The sequence below is a fragment of the Gymnoscopelus microlampas genome (assembly GCF_963454915.1).
Source record: "Gymnoscopelus microlampas genome assembly, chromosome: 10".
Taxonomy (NCBI): Eukaryota; Metazoa; Chordata; class Actinopteri; order Myctophiformes; family Myctophidae; genus Gymnoscopelus; species Gymnoscopelus microlampas.
Genome location: NC_139947.1, coordinates 478,581 through 496,748, shown reverse-complemented (window position 1 = coordinate 496,748; position 18,168 = coordinate 478,581). Strand labels below are relative to the sequence as shown.

Sequence of the window (18,168 nt, the reverse complement as noted above, 5' to 3'; positions counted from 1 at the left end):
TAAAACTTAGCTTATTATAAAAATAATAATAATAACTAGAAAAAGTGCTCCTCGGAGCACAGGTCTCCGCCAGGTCAGGTACGTTATTGTGGCCTTCTGGTGGCGCTATAATAGGTCAATGTGAAGAGGGTGCCATTTCTTCTTAGCCCTTTCACGGCAATCGGACACTGCATTCATGATTTGAGGCATTTTGTTCCAAAAATGTGTTTTGCTAAATTGGACCTGCTGGTGGCGCTATAACAGGCCAATGTGAAAAGGGTGGCATTTCTTCCTCGCCTAGTGGGAATGTGCGTGTGAAATTTCACGGAAATCGCAAGCTGCGTGCATAGTTTGAGGCTTTTTGTTCAAAACGGACCAATCCTGCAAACTTTGGAAGCCAACCATAGGCAATGAGGATGAAATATGGGAAATCGGACAGATCCGTGTTGATCACATGACTATAGAGATACTGTGTACCGATTTACATGACGTTTGGATAAAGTCTGTAGGAGTAATGTTAAAAAAATGGGTTTTGCACAAATCGGCCTCCTGGTGGCGCTATAACAGGCCCATGTGAAACATTTGGGGCAGAGGTTCTGAATTGGCATCCAGGGAGTGTGTGTTCACAGTTTCGGAGCGACCGGGCCAACGGTGCCGGAGATTAGCTGGTAACACACAGACAGGACGGACACACACACGGACACACACACACACGGACGGACGGACGGACGGAGGGTATAACATACTCTCTCGCCATGCCTTCGGCCTGGCGGAGACAATAAAGGGGGATTTAAATGAGTACAAACAAAGTTCTGATATACAGACATGATACTGCCATGATGCTGACCATGATACTGACAGACAGACAGACAGACAAGACAAGACAAGACAAGACAGACAAGACAAAACATTAGAATATTACATGGGCTGATGGAACATAAGGCTGAAGGAACATAGGGCTGAGGGAACATAGGGCTGAGGGAACATAGGGCTGAGGGAACATAGGGTCTGTTTTGGGATGAGGGAACATAGGGCTGAGGGAACATAGGGTCTGTTTTGGGATGAGGGAACATAGGGTTGAGGGAACATAGGGTCTAATTTGGGATGAGGGAACATAGGGCTGAGGGAACGTAGGGTTGAGGGAACTTGAGTACGCTCCCCTCACTCCACTCAACACCCCCTTTCAAAGCTGCAGCGGCGAGCTCTCACACACACACACACACACACACACACACACACACACACACACACACACACACACACACACACAAATGAATGGACACGACAACAGTCAGGACTCAGGAGGAGGATTCAGATAAAAAATAAAAGTTATAAAACGGAAGAAAGAGGAGATTTGATGTATGGACACATTTTCTTTACATTGACGCAGAAAAGAAAACACAATGCGTGATTTTAGTAGATGGGAAACAATGTGGTCACAAGATCGCAGGAAAAAACACCACAAACTTGAAAAGACACATCAGCGTTCACCACAAAGAAATCAAGGTAAGTTAAAGGTTTGGTGGTGGTTGTTTACAACGTAACATTAAACGTGGTGTTGTGTGTCGGCTTAATGTTCCAACAAAAACGCTAATCTGACCCCAAAGTGCCCAAACTAATGCTGACTAATTTACGTTAGCTTCTTAGCATGTAGCGATAAACTTCAACCTGGTGTTTGCACGTTCTACATTTATAGCACGTACATCTACACAAACGTTCAGATTTCAAATATAAAGTGCTGATCTCATGGGCACGGATGTTACAATTCTGTTCGGGTAACCCATAAGTACCTGTATTTTCCGTATTGTTCAATGAAAAACATTTTAATACGATCGGTGGCCATTGTCTCCGTATTTTCTCCATGCTTTCAACTACTTGACCCTATCGGTTGGGAGATGTATTGCACTCTGATACACTATAACTCTACGAGAAAATGGCCGCCAATCGGATTAAAATGCTTTTTATTGAACAATACGGTAGAAACGGGTATTTATACCCGCCCGAAGTGAATTGTAACATCCATGGCCATGGGGTCAGCACTTTATATTTGAAATGTGAACGTTTATGTAGATGTACGGGCTGTAAATGGAGAAAGTGCAAAAATGGGGTTAAAGTTTCATCATGACTGTCATGTAGCTTGCTGCTAAGTGCTAATCTAGTAGCAGCAATCGAACTATAACTTTTGTTAGTTGTAAACAACCCAGTGTGCAAAAAACACGTGGGCAGCTAATGCTATACATGGATGCAAACAAACAATCTTTAGGTCAGTGGTTCTCAAACTTTATCATGTCAAGGACCCCCAAAATGATATGTATTTGGCTGCGGACCCCCCATCTCAAAAATATTTTGTGCCAGGGCCATTTTCAAAAATAGCAAGCTCATAGTGCGGCACATGAGCTTGTAGATCTGCTATTTTTGGGTAGCCAAAGTATAAAATAATGGTTAAAGTGGTTAAAATGATTGAGTGATGTTATATTAACTAACTTAGCTGGGGACCCCCTGGTACCCCCCAAGGACCCCTGGGGGTCCCCCGACCCCACTTTGAGAACCAATGATTTAGGTGACATATTCACCGTTTCCAGGATAACATTAGGACACAAACAAGCCATATGGCTTTCTTTAAAAAAAATCCTATTTAGCTGACATTGTATTGGAACTGTACTATCATGTGCTTTGTTTCTGCTAACTCTAAATAAAGTATTCAATCAATCAATCAATCACACTACTACTAGTGAATGATTTGTGAGTAGTTTATATCTACCCTGGTATCTGTCACCTTTTTTCATTCTCCATGAGAATGAAAATAATAATTTAATAATAATATATGCTTTACTTAGCCTATATTTCAATACTTGGATTTCCTGTGTTATCCTGTGCATCTGTCCTGACATTGTATTTAATCCTGTCCAGATTCCAGATACACCTGCTGCTGCTGCTGCCACCACCAACAACCAACCACTCAGGCCTGCTATCCAGAGTTCTTTATCTGCACACACAAAGTACAATGCTGATTCTCAGGAACAACGTTCCAAAGAGGAAGCCATAGCCCGGTGGATAGCCCGGACAGGCCTCCCTCCACGGACAGTGGAAGATGTGGATTTTGTCGAGATGATTGAAAAGATAGATAAAAGACTCACTGTACCAAAAATAACCAAACTTACAAACAGAGTGGACAAAATGTACCTGGCCGAAAAGGTCAAATTCAAAGAAAGACTGTCCATGGCACGCAAAGTAAGCATTGGTTTAGATATTTGGACTAAAAAGGGTCTCACAGCATCCTTTCTTGCAATCAGTGCTTGTTATTTTAACTCAGAAGACAATAAGGCAGAACACATACTCCTGAACCTAAAGCAAATGGTTCACCCACACACTGCTCAGGCTATCGCCACTCTTGTAGAGGAGTGTACGGCAGAATGGGGTATCCCAAAAGAGAAAATCCTCACTATCATCACAGATAATGGAAGCAACATGATTGCTGCTTTCCGTCACAACGACGAAGAGGACAATGAAACCAGCTCTGAGGAGGACAGTCTCCAGGATGGCGATGAAGAGGGAGAAGACTTTGATGTTGATGAAAGGTCAGTATGTGTGCATGATGTTTGCTGTGATTAGTTCTCAGTCACTACAACTTATTTCAGTTTATTGGAGCCTGATGTAAAATGTGATAAATACAAAAACCTAAGCCCATATTGTGTAAGAGCTGGTCCTAGTAAAATACTGCTGCAGCAGTAGATGTATAAGATGTGACTTTTATATTCTAAAATGTCACCTGAAATCAGCATTTTTGTGTTCTTTGTTCCACTTTCTTTCCATTAGGGACTACGGAACCCGGGAGAGGACCCCCTGCGTGGTCCATACCCTTCAGCTTGTCGTCAACATGATCCAGAAGGAAACCACAATCAAGAAAGTGCTGGACAAACTCGGGCATCTTGTGAAAAAGTTCCGCAAATCCTCCGTTGCCATAGAAAAGTTATTGGAAAAGTGTGGACTCACCCTCACCAAAGACTGTCCAACCAGATGGTCCAGTACTTATTTGATGATGTCTCGTGCTCTTGATGTGAAGGAACATCTTGCATCAGTAGCTGAGGACATGAGCTGGGACAGCCTGCAACCCAGTGAGTGGCAAAAGCTGGCTATCCTCAAGGACTTGCTCCTTCCATTTGCACACACACTAAGGTACTTGAAAGCGACACCAATTCCCTATGCCTTGTTGTGCCTGCGTTGTTGGACTTGAAGAGTCACCTGTCTGATTTCTCCCGAGCTCATGCCCGGAGCTACAAGGATGCAGCTACACTGGCACAGAAGATGAGTGAAAATATGGAGCTACGCTTTGGCCTTCTCCTTGATGTCACAGGTGACAGGTTATCTCCTCTTGCTGCAGCTGCATGTTTTGTTCACCCCAGTGTATCAGCAGAAGTCCTTATTGAAAATGAGGATGAGGGAATTCAGGATCTTCTGAAACAAGCTGAAAACTACATCGCTCGCAGTGTGACACCAATAATCTGTGAGGAGGGGGAGACTGATGATGAGGAAGAGGAAAACGAGCAGACAGAGACTGCAGAGACAGCCCCTTTGCCAAAGCGGCCTAGATTTAGATTTTCCAGTGCCAGTCATCCAACGAGGCCCGCCAGGACCCCCAAGGCCTCTATCAGGCAGGAGATAAAGAAATATAAAGACGCGCTGTCCGAAGCTGTTAATGCTCAGGAATCTGGGTCTGGGATGGAGTTTTGGGCTTCTCAGAGTGACACTGTGTTTGTGCTTCTGAAACCTTTGGCCTTGGACCTCTTGGCAATACCAGCATCTCAAGCCTTTGCAGAGCGTGTCTTCAGTGTAACTGGTGACCTCTCAACTGGCCGCCGCAACAGAGCGAGAACCACATTGGAAAGAAGTGCTTTTCTCAAGCTAAACAAGGTCTAAATATACTGTGATGTGTGATGGCTAGAGTCTAGACACTATTGCTTTACCTTTTCATGATCTTTCAACAACACAAAACATTGATTAACACAAACAAGTGTTGTTTAGACTGACTGATTCAACTCAACTGTATTTTTTGTATGCTGAGAAAAGAATGTTAACTGTTCACTTTGTAAAAGTTAGAGCAGTGCTGTACTAATGTGGGGAGGCATGCGTTAATCCGACAGACCTTTTCTCCGACTATGTGGCATCCGCGTGCGGTTAGGGAATGGTTAGGGTCGGACTTCAGTGCTAAGCCTTTTTAGAAAGGTCATCCTTTCAGAAAAAGGCAGAGAAAGGAATTTTTGCTCTTGCCATCTTATTTTTTAAAGAAAGTCTTTTTGGGATCCTGCTACTCTTTAATTTTATGGTCCATATAATTTCACATTCTGTTTAATTAAGTATTCCTTTAGACTACATTCTAAATCTTTGCCCTAAGTTCTTTTTGGCTGTTACCCCTTTCCTAGAGGGAGGGGGGGAAAACATTCCCAATTAGGGTTAACCATTTTACCTTTCTTTAAGGTTTAGGTTTTTGGGCATGTTTACAAACTCTAACATGAAATAGAAATGCCAGTGAACTTTGTGAGAAATGTTCACTGGGGACTGTGCATGGCAGGTAAGTCCAGTCATCCAAAAGGAGACAGACAGACAGATCAAATGAGACAGACAGACAGACAGATCAAATGAGACAGACAGATCAAATGAGACAGACCGACAGATCAAATGTGACAGACAGATCAAATGTGACAGACAGACAGATCAAATGAGACAGACAGACAGACAGATCAAATGAGACAGACAGACAGACAGATCAAATGTGACAGACAGACAGATCAAATGAGACAGACAGACAGATCAAATGAGACAGACAGACAGACAGATCAAATGAGACAGACAGACAGACAGACAGACAGACAGACAGACAGACAGACAGACAGACAGACAGACAGATCAAATGAGACAGACAGACAGATCAAATGAAACAGACAGACAGACCAAATGAGACAGGCAGGCAGGCGGGCAGACAGACAGACAGATCAAATGAGGGATGGCAGCCGTGACAGTTAATTTGAATGTTTGACCGTTATCATCTGGATGGGAAAAAAAAAGAGTGCAGACCTTTGCCAATATGCTGCAGTTGTTACAGTATTTGTTGGCCTGAGGCCATGAGGCACTTTATTGTCTCCGCCAGGCCGAAAGGCATGGCGACAGAGTATGTTTTACCCTCCGTCCGTGTGTCCGTCCGTCCGTCCGTGTGTCCGTCCGTCCATCCTTCTGTCTGCGACCAGCTAATCTCTGCCACCGTTGGCCCGGTCGCTGTGAAACTGCGCACACACACTCCCTGGATGCCACAGCAGAACCTCTGCCCCACATTTTTCAGATCAGCCTGTCATAGCGCCACCATGAGGCCGACTTTAGCAAAACACATTTTTTGCTATTACTCCTACAGATTTTGTCAAAAAAACACGCAAATCGGTACACAGTATCTCTATAGCCATGTGATCAACACGGATCTGTCTGATTTTCCATATTCCATCCTGATTGGCTAGAATTGGCTTCCAAAGTATGCAGGATTGCTTAATTTGGAACAAAATGCCTAAAATCATGCACGATTTCCGTGAAATTTTCCACAGAGATTCCCACTTGGCCCAGGAAGAAATGCCACTTGAAAACGTTCACATCAGCCTCATGGTGGCGCTATAACAGGCCAATTCACGTTTTTAGCTATAACTGCACCGATCTGAATCAAACTTTGCACGCACACTCCCTAGAGGCCAAAGAAAAACCTTTGCCCTGCATTTTTCACATATGCCTTTTAGAGCGCCACCAGGAGGCTGAGTTTTGTAAAAACAATTGTTTTGCTCTTACTCCTTCAGATTCTGTCCAAAAATCACTCAAATCGGTACACGGTATCTCTATAGTCATGTGATCACGATGGATGTGTCCGATATTTCATATTCCATCCTACTTGGCTAACATTGGCTTCCAAAGTTTGCAGGATGGATCCCTTTTGAACAAAATTCCTCAAATCATGAACGCAGTGTGCCATTTCCGTGAAATTTTACACGCACATTCCCACTAGGCCGAGGACGAAATGCCACCCTTTTCACATTGGCCTGTTATAGCGCCACCAGCAGGTATAATTTAGCAAACCACATTTTTGGAACAAAATGCCTCAAATCATGAATGCAGTGTCCGATTGTCGTGCAAGGCCTAAGAAGAAATGGCACCCTTTTCACATTGGCCTATTATAGCGCCACCAGGAGGCCACAATAATCTACCTGACCTGGCGGAGACTTGTGCTCCGAGGAGCACTTTTTCTAGTTTTATTCATTTTTTCATCAGATATGTATTTTATTAATTGTATTAATTTGAATGCAAGCATTGGTGTGTCTGACTGTGAATTGCCATGTTTAAAATAAATATGCAAGTTCAATCAGAACATGTTCCATGTCTGGATGTATTCCTTAAAATTGTGTTTTTCATCAAAAGGATGAGAGGAAATGCATGTGAAATATTTTTAGATTAGATGGAAATGTTCTATATTATCTGCTGAGTGCTGACTAAAAAAAGTAAAGGGCTAATATAATTGTCATGACTAAAACTATACTAAAATGTCAACAGTTTTTGTCGACTAAAACTAGACAAATAAAAATATGTTTTCTTGGACTAAGATAAAGACTAAAATGCTCGACTTTTAGTCGACTAAAACTAGACTAATAAAAATGTTTTCTTGGACTAAGATAAAGACTAAAATGCTCGACTTTTAGTCGACTAAAACTAGACTAATACCAATATGTTTTCTTGGACTAAGATAAAGACTAAAATGCTCGACTTTTAGTCGACTAAAACTATACTAAATAAAAAAAGGATGAGTTTGACTAAATGTGATAAAAACTAACAACCGTCATTGAAACTGGACTAAGACTGGACTAAGACTAAAAAATAGCTGACGAAATCAACACTGATGTCAATCAGTGATATATGACCATAGTAATCTAAAGAACAGATTCTGCTCTGTCAAAAACAGCAGAGGGCGCTGTCTTTCCTTTTCATTTGGCGATGGGTTCCCAGATTGTGACCATAGTGACCATATCTGCTGCCTGCTTGGACACCTGGTTGGATGATAAGGTGCGAGAGAGACCTTGACCTGACCTTTAGCACATAGGCCAAAGACTGACCGTCAAGTGAACATATAACATTAGAAATAGATTCTACACCTATGAACCCTCCCCAGGTTCCCATATGAATCACTATAAGTTCACAGATTCCCTCACACAACTGCAATACAATTTGTTGTTTTTAACATAACTTTGTAATGGAGCATCATGTTGGGATGGACACCATCTTTGATTTGGTGATAAATAATTTACTGATGGTAATTTCACGGATTCAGCCACATTTCTTGAACCCTAAAACCTAGGGTTATACACAAAACCACCTTTCTCGGCTAGTTACTTTGCAGATACATACATTACCTGGGTTATTTTCAAATAGACCTAGGCTATTTGAAAGTAACCGATCTACAAGCTCACAACAATTTGCAAGACGCGTTGTGAGCTTGTACATCTGCTATTTTCAAACATTTTAGTACTTTTACTTTTAAATACATTTTGATACCAGTATTTTTTTACTTTAGTAGCCGATCTCATCCAACATCACACTCCTAGCAGCACATAAATTGCGCACACAACCACACATGCACTCACTTGCACCATATTTTTTATTATACTTTTTTTTTTAATCTTTTTTTTTTTAGCGTTTTGAATCGTCTCTTTTGGGAAACAGTAATGGTTTAGGTCGTTTTGGAATAGGCTATTAAAAAGTTAAATACTAATAGGCTAATAACCGACTTCATGTTAACATCCCTACGACATAGCCTATGTGTGTAGCTATTTTAAAATGAATAAGCTACATACCGTAACTGCTAGGGTAAAGGTAAGGTACAGTAGACCTTTATTATAAATGTTATAAATCAACAAAATGTATTTATGTAGGCAAAAATGTATTTATGCCTAGAGAGAGAGAGAGAGAGAGAGAGAGAGAGAGAGAGAGAGAGAGAGAGAGAGAGAGAGAGAGAGAGAGAGAGAGAGAGAGAGAGACCCCCGGCGCGCATCACTACCAGGGGGGTCCTTGGGACTCGGGAGTGTTCTGGGGGTCCCCAGCAGTTTAAACACTTTAACCATATAGCCTATATCAGCTATTTGAAAATATCCAGTTTCCAAGCTCACAGTGCAACGCATTGTGAGCTTGTAGATCTGTGACATAGAACTGTGACATAATACAAATCTTTTGAAAATAGCAGATCTACAAGATCTGTGAGCTTGTAGATCTGCTATTTTCAAATGGTCGAAATATATATATTATAGGGGAATTGGTTAATAACGTGATACAGACTTGGGCTGCATCCATAGACCAATCGACAGTGGTGTAAAGTAACTAAGTACATTTACTCAAGGACCGCCTGCCTCTCCGGCCGGGGCCGGAAGCTAACGGGTAGCTGGTTAGCTTCCCCGGCCTCCGGAGTAGCCATAGCCACCGGGGCTATCCCTACCAGGGGAAGCTAGCTTCCTTGGCCACCGTATTTTCCCTATTCTCGCCTAAAATGCCTAAAAAAGGCCTTCCGAGAACCGGAAACGGAATCTGCGTCATGAATCCGGAACCCGTGAGTGTGATGTAAACAGAAAACGAAACTGATGATGAAAAATTCACAGAACAGTGCGATCACAGATTAAACAATGAAAATTCAAAAGAACGCATATATGCGATCTTTTGAATTGCGGCAATCAAGAGATGGATTTGAAAGAACGCATACATGCGATCTTGGCAATCAATGTGTTAATGTACCCATTATAAGTAGCTGGAGATCTCTGATCATCTGGCAATGAAAGACTTTATCTATGCCATGCCAAAGCCCTGAGTGTTTCTTAATGCATAGTCGAAGTTGCTCTTAAAATCAATGTAAGTGCTGTAGATAGGCAGCTTGAGACAGTTGATGCAGGTGTTGGCAACAGGGAGCCTTTGTGCTCCACCACTGGGGTGAAAGTCCAATGATGGTTGAGGAGAAAAGCCAATCGGTGGTACTGCATCAGATCCAGTAGCAAACGCCAAGATGTCCCCCAACTTCTTCTGCGGAAATAATGAGACCAAATGTGTTAGATCATTTTAGACCTTTTCTTAGAACTGCACAGATGACACACACACACACACACACACACACACACACACACACACACACACACACATACCTTCAACATCTTGTAAATAGTCCCTCCACCAAGCAACTACTTTTTCCTCTGCTGTTCTCTTGTTGCTCCCCACCTCTGAATAATGGATCTCGAACAACGCATCAACCTCGTCAGCGGTGAGGGGCTTTGGACTGAAGCACATCACTGGTCTGTTCTGCATCATTTCAAGGACTCCAAGTGTTTTCAACCCTTCTCTGAACCTAAATGACACAGCATAAGAGCAAAGATGACTCAATGAAGAGTACACTCTTCTGCGTCTTGGACATGAAACATTATTTCAATTTAAAATACCTTTCAAACGGAGCGCGCACTCGATTGATTACATGAAACCACAGTATGTCCTCTACAACTCTGTCCTTGTCATCAATCTTGAGCCGGTTGTTCAAACAGCCTGCATTCTCGAGGAAGTCGTGGTGTGGCTCAGTTGATTGGGTGAGTTCGTAGTAGTAGTCGATTCTGAAATCTAAAATGCTTGTTTTAGTTGATTGTATTCCCTCCTTTTAATCTACACTAAATATCTATAAAAGAAAATAGCGTATCCACATAGATGCTCACAACGTGTCACGTATGCAACGCGTTGTGAGCTTGTAGATGCTCTTTTTGACAAATGTTAGCTCCATAATCCTTGCTTACTGTCCCCTTCCAATGATGCAATGTGGGACACTCAGTAACAACAATTTTACTAATGAAAAGAAAATGTAACAACCTTTTCAATGATGTCATGGATTCGAGAATTGGCAACATCCTCCAGGACTGGTCTGCAATTCCCTGGCCCACGGACTAAGCAGTTAAACAAGGTTTTGGAAAAGCAATTTGGCGAAGGTCCTCCATGCACCAAACTGACTGCAATAGCCCTTCCTGCGATGTAATATCGGTCGTCTTTGTCATCTATATATAAAAATAAAAAGTTAAGTTAGTGGGCATACCTTTTCAAATGATGCCATTTGAAATCGCTTACAAAATGAGCCATATAAGACAGCATTTAGTGGTCATTTATTTCATGAAAACCAAAAAGATATACCTGATGCATCAAGAGCCAGGTTTAAGTTCCCCTCAAACGTTCCCTCAAACATTTGTGACCGGACAAGCAATTCTGTCATTAGTCTTAGAAACTCTCTTCTAGGACCTCCCAGATCAACAGCTTCCTCATTTCTACCTTTGTCGTCAGAAAATCGAACACTCATTCTGTGTGTTGGGTCATAGGATATTCTCTTGAAGCCCCGAATGGCACCATCCAACACACTGGCACGATTGATGTTGAAACGGCTGATTATTTTGTTGTTGATCTTTACATCGAGCTCAGATAAGATCTGTTTAATAGGGACACTTCCAGATGAACTTCCTTGTCTGAAAGCACACATACAATACAATAAAAACATACAATAAAATATTGGCATATCTTAATCCAGTCTAGTAAATATAGACATATTAAATGTAATTTACTACCAATAACTACCTTTGTTATAGATACAATTATATTCCTACAAAATTAAGTTAGAGATATCATCAAGATCCCAAGTAACTCTAAAAAGGTTTATTTTTGCTTAATCAGTGCAGCAATAAGTCTTTATTAACCCATTAAGATCTAGAAAGCATCTGTGTAACGTCACATTTTAACCACTTTAACCAGTATTTTATACTTTGGCTATTAAAAAATAGCAGATATAAAAGCTCATAGCGTGGCACTACGAGCTCGTAAATCTGCTATTTTGGAAAAATCATGAAAATGTGTGCAAATATTTGCATATGTATATTTTTAAAGCAAACATTTGTAACTCAAATCTTTGCTTCTGGGGCTCCCTGGAACTAAATATTTTGAGATGGGGGTCCGCGGCCAAATACATATAATTTTGGGGATCCTTGACATTTCCGAAAACTATGATTTTTTTTATCGGCCGCAGGTCTTAATGGGTTAAAAGGCAATATTCTATAATAATCGTCCAAGCTGGCGACACAGGCAGCATAGAGTCCCTCATCCTCTTCTTCATCATCACTGGACACAATCGACAATCGCTACTCTCTGCAAACCGGTTGGTGGTCGATGGTGGGCTTGGGGTGCTGATTGTTATAGGGCTGCGGGCCGCGGTGCTGGTCGATGGCATGTTGCTCATGTTTTTTCACGTAAAAAAAATATAAACACCTTTTACCGCAGCTGCGCAGCAATTGCACAATCAGTGAAAATATTAATGTAAAAAACATCGGAACATCGGGGGAAATAATGACCGATGTCCGATATTGACATCGGGGTCCAAAATGACTGATACATCGGGCTCACCGATGTATCGGTCGGGCTCTAATTATTACATCCTGATGTGAAAGAAAATATGTCTAAAGAAAGAAAACATGAAACGTTGTTATAGCCTTTGACACCGTTAATCACCCAATTATGATCAATAAGCTCAAAGCAATAGGTTTTGATAAACTGGCTAAACTGGATGAGATCCTACCTGGAAGGGAGGGAGCAAGTAGTGGAAGTAAACGGCACCCAGTCCCCTCCCCTCCCAGTGACTTGTGGTGTTCCTCAAGGAAGTATACTAGGACCTTTACTGTTCCTGATATATGTGAATGATATGTCTTCAGCTTGCGACTGCAAACTGTTCCTGTTCGCAGATGACTCGGCTCTGCTGGTCTCGGACAGGGACAGGCTGCAGGTTGAGAAAACTCTCAGCACTGAACTCAACAAGATCTGCATCTGGCTCTCCGACAACACACTTTCATTACACCTGGGTAAAACTGAATCCATCCTCTTTGGGTCCAGTCCTAACCTTAGCAAGGCTGAGAGTTTCACGATCAAAGTGGGTGATGATGTTATCACAAGAAAGGAGGAAATTACCTACCTGGGTTCCATCTTGGAGGCAAACCTCTCCGGTAACAAAAACGCCGAAAGAACGATCAAAAAGGTCAACCAAACAACACGCTATTTGTGGAGGATTGATCGTCTAGTCAGTAAGAATACTCTGAAGATTCTTGCAGGGGCCCTCATACAAGGTCATTATGATTATGCATGCACTTCATGGTATCACAACACCTCCAAGGCCTTAAAAACAAGGCTCCAAACATCCCAAAACAAACTTGTAAGGCTACTTCTTGGTCTCAATCACAAAACCCATCTAACCCCTGCTCATTTTGCTAGGATTGGATGGCTTAGGGTTGAGGACAGAGTACAGCAACTTGCTATGGGCCTGGTCTTCAAGATACACCACAACATTGGGATCCCCCTGTATTTGTCAAAATACTTCCAAAATGTTAATGAAGTCCATGATCATAACACCAGAGGAAGCTCCACAAATCATGTTCAACCCAGATTTGGCTCAACAAAGGGAATGAACTCGTTCTCATGCTATTCATCAAACATGTGGAATGCCCTACCAAAAGGAGTAAAGGAGTGTAAAACCCTACTCACTTTCAAAACTGCCCTAAAGATACACCTTCAGGAGGCTGCAATTAAAAAATGGTCCCTGTCCAAGTCCTAACCTAACCCATGTCCTAACCTAACCTACCCCCCCCCCCCTCTCTTTCCTCTTTTGTACATATTTTTCACTTTTCATACCAGTAACCTGTAAACTGATTGTATGACATTCTGTATAGTAGCGTGTATATATGTCTGTCTCTTATATGTCATCATGATTTGTGTGCATGGGGATCTCATCTTAAACAAGCTTAGTGCTTAATGAGCGTTCCAGTTTAGTAGACCTTGTATTGTGAATTTGTACTTCCATGTACTGTTATGTACTGTCATGTACTGTTCTCATGTCTTACTAAATAAAGTACATCAATCAATCAATCAATATTGACCAGATCTGTAGAGGGCGCAGTGGAGTAAATAAAATAAATGTTCTGCCCAAAAAGTGTATTATACAGAGAAGGTGGGGTGCTGGGAGGTTATAATAGGTTAGAATAGTTTTGGATTTTTCATTATAGTTTTTGAAAAGTTTTCAAAATGTATAAAAATCTTTTGAAAAAAGCAGATCTACAAGCTCAGGATGCAACGCATTGTGAGCCTGTATATCTGCTATTTTCAAATGGCTGAATTGGGTATAATGTATGTTTTGTAATAATAATCAAAACCTACAAAGTAACTAGTAACTAAAGTTTTCAAATAACTAGACCATACCCGTAGGGGAATATGAGCACCCAAAGTGTGCAGTTTGGCTTATGCGCTGTGAACAGACAGTTCATCAGGGATGGAAAGTGAGTTTATAGTGTGTACACACACGCACATCCCGTCAGCGCGTTGTGGAGGCACAGAACACACACAAACACCCGTGCATAATACAGATGTAACAGGAGCCATCCTCCGTCGCCAACACACACGCGCGAGCCGTCGCGAGCACACACACACACGCACACCCCGTCACGAACACACACGACCGCCGCGCGAACACAAATAATGTACATTCTGACATGTGCCTCCCCACGTGCGTGTCCGCGCATACACGGCTGCGGACCTGAGTTGTGGTGCGATCATCTCCCATCCCCCCCCCCACACACACACACACACCACGGAACCGCGAACCAGACAGCAACAGTGCTCGCTGTTGTTGTGCTGCGGTGAACGGAACATAGTGAATGGAATGTGGCCCCCAGTGCTGATGTGCTGATTCTTTTCGTAAACCTTGTTGCTTGTAGGTCGCGCTTTGTTTGGGATTGTTTTCATAGACCTTGCTGCTTGTTTCTCGCACGAAACGTGGCAACCCTGCTTAGTGTGACTGCGCAGTGTGATGTCCCATTGTTTGACACATAAACGCTATTAATAAGCGGAGATTTGTTGAAATTGAAAAAAGGGCTTTGCAGTTGTGTTGATGATTTGAGATGATTTGAATCAAATAGTTAGGAAAAGTCATGAAAGGGGAACTTCCTCGGAGCTTCATGAGAGAAGATAATCCACTTTAAATTCTCAAAATCGTCACGAGAGTGTTAAGGGCAGTGGCTAAAGATGAACTTGGGGTCAAACCAACCCAACTTTCCATAAGCCAACACACACTCAGGGTTGCATGCGGATCGCGCCATCTAGTCTGATAACCTCTCCATTGATCATGGGATTCTCTGCCAATGATGTCACCATGTGGGCAAACTCCGCAGGGTCTCCTAGGCGTGAAGGGAAGGGCACTTGGCGAGCCAGGAATGAACAAACCTTTTCTGGAAGGCCAGCCAGGAGAGGTGTGGAGAACAGACCGGGTGCTATGGTGACCACTCTGATGCCCATGGGTGCTAGATCTCTTGCGATGGGTAGGGTCATCCCAACAATTCCACCCTTGGAGGCCGAATACGCTGCCTGACCCACCTGTCCATCAAATGCTGCAACACTTGCAGTGTTGATGATGCAGCCTCTGTGTCCGTCCGCATCTGGCTCGTTCTTTCCCATCGCCCCAACTGCTAGGCGAATCACATTAAAGGTCCCTCCAATGTTCACAGTGATGACACGTTGAAAGTCCTCCAGGCTATGAGGGATGTCCTTCTTAAAGTTGAAAGTCTTGACAGCCACGGCGATGCCGGCACAGTTAACTGCCAAGTCCAGCTTTCCAAACTTCTCCCTAGCCAGAGCAACAGCTGAAGCCACATCTGCTTCTGAAGTCACATCTGCTGGTGCAAAGGCACAGCGGTCTCCAAGACTGGCTGCTAGGGCTTGTCCATCAGAAGAAGGGAGGTCAAGGATCACAGCAGATGCCCCATGCTGCACTAGTCGTTCTACAGTGGCCCGTCCCAGTCCAGATGGCCCGCCTGTCACCAGCCCCACCATACCCTTGATACTCCTAAGGTTCGTCATGTTCATTTACGCTGTGTGTGTGTGTGTGTGTGTGTGTGTGTGTGTGTGTCTTACTGTAAGCCGTTGTTGTTCATACTGTTGAGCTAGCGATTCAACTTTCTCCTTAAGGATATCTAGCTCCTCACGTCCAATCACCAGCTTCTGATTCTGGAGCTGAGCTCACATGGAGGTACAAACAATCAGTGTCACGAGGTTGGAAAATGAGAAACTCTCCAACTAATTTTTATATACTTTTTTGATGTAATGTTGATTGAGGTATTTGGGTTGTAAGGCCAAATATCCTGGCTCGTACAGAGGTTGCTGGATTCTCTCCAGGTGGAAGCTGGTCGATGATCCTAAAGTTTCTAGTCTTAAGGATAGTGGTAGACCCTGTGTAACACGGACTGAATCTGGCCTTTATATAGTGCTTGGCTGGATGCTCGCAACATGTCACTGATGTCACGATGAGTCATCCATATCCGTACATGGAGTTTTACATTAGCATGATGTCAGCACTGGATGTCTCTGTAGGCTCCATATATGGAGCTCTGGGGATCAGGGGTCTTCAACAGGGGGTCTGGGACCCCTAGGGGTTCCTCAGAGCTACTACAAGGGGTCCCCCAAATCTTTGTGTGATATGATTTTTTTTTATTACCTTAACCACTAGAACCCTAGCATCCCTTTTCTGAGGAGAACTTTAGCCAAAAATACTAGCATCCCTTTTCTGAGGAGAACTTTAGCCAAAAATAGAGGATGGTTGGCAGATTCTAGTTTTTTTTTTGGGGGGGGGTCAAAAATGTCATTTTTTGAGAAAACACAGCGCCACCTTGTGGCTATACCGTGAGGTACGAAGGGAAGTCAAGGTAAGCAAAAGATGCGGGGCAACGTCTAGTTTACTCCAGTATCTGTTCCTAAGCTCCAGACTATGTCAAACCGGAGATATGGTCCGTTGAATGGCCGAGGCGGCCATTTTATGAAATTTCTCAAAATTACCATATTTAATGCTTTTAAAATCAATATCTATGAAAACTGAAAACAAGCTCTATTTCACTCGATTCACATCTCAGAAAATTCTTACGCTCAAGACCTACAAGGTCACGTCAACCCTTTTTCAAATGGATACCCACACAAGGAACCAACCCTAAAAGAACATCTCTGACCCTAAAAATGTAAAATTTCAGTCACCTCGGTCAACGGGCACTAGCTCCTAGACTATTTCATTGTTCAGCTAGATGAAAGTGTCTGAGTAAACTTAATCTCTCAAGAACAGATTCTGCACTGCGTTGGAATCTGTCCTGAAGGTTCGTCAGAACGTGTACACACTGGCCCTCATTTATCAACGCGGTGCAGCCCGAATAATGAGCGTACGGCGTGATCACCGCACCTTTCGGCATTTATCAATATATCCTGACGTGGGCTTAATCCTACTTTACGCTGAGATCTCACGTCTGGTCGAGACCAGTTGTTGACGTTGGCTGCGCCCGTTTATTCCATTCTAGACCTGCAGACCAACATTGTCTGACTGTCTGACAGGCATCTAGACACATAATCCACTCCAAAATGTATATCTACACTAATAAATAATCGCTGTGAAAATATAACATTTTATATAAAGTAATTTAAACAAACTGCTTTTGCTTTAACAGTCATTCAGATAAGATTGTAGATCTGGCTACATTGAAAATAGCAGATATACAAGCTCACAAGCCAGCGTTGCATCGCCACGCGTTGTGAGCTTGTAGATCTGCTATTTTCAAAATATACAGCGCTTCTGCCGGTGCAACGGCGCTGCTGTTATATTTTCATGGCCACCGGGAGATCAGACATTTGACCCATGGTTCAACACACACCAGCCTTCATTCATTAATGTTCTCTCCAGGCTATCTCTCATTAATGCGGAGCGGGACGGGACTCGCCCATCCGACGGTCCGAGCCTCACTGGGAAATGGGAATAGCCTACATGACGGCTTTATTTCAGTGTAACCCGAACGCACACTGCTCGGTATGGGTTAAATACATTAATGTACAAACGTATTCCTTGATGTGATTGGTATCATAATAAGTCTTTCATGTAGGCTACAAGCCTACGTGTCATGTAGGCTACAAGCCTACGTGACAACCGCTACGGTACGGATAACATGAAAAACACAAAAAACACAGCTGGGCGGCCGTGTATGTGTGTGTGTGAGAGAGAGAGAGAGAGAGAGAGAGAGAGAGAGAGAGAGAGAGAGAGAGAGAGAG

General features: G+C 42.9%; 1 protein-coding gene across 1 annotated transcript; it reads right to left on the bottom strand.

Moving 5' to 3' along the window:
• Window positions 1-15,134: 15,134 nt before the first annotated feature.
• Window positions 15,135-15,954, bottom strand: LOC311053337 (3-hydroxyacyl-CoA dehydrogenase type-2-like; the record flags this gene model as incomplete). Its single annotated transcript, XM_084068804.1, has 1 exon — window positions 15,135-15,954. One exon carries the CDS (start codon window positions 15,952-15,954, stop codon window positions 15,166-15,168), a length of 789 nt encoding a protein of 262 aa, XP_083924930.1. The 3' UTR covers window positions 15,135-15,165.
• Window positions 15,955-18,168: the final 2,214 nt, after the last annotated feature.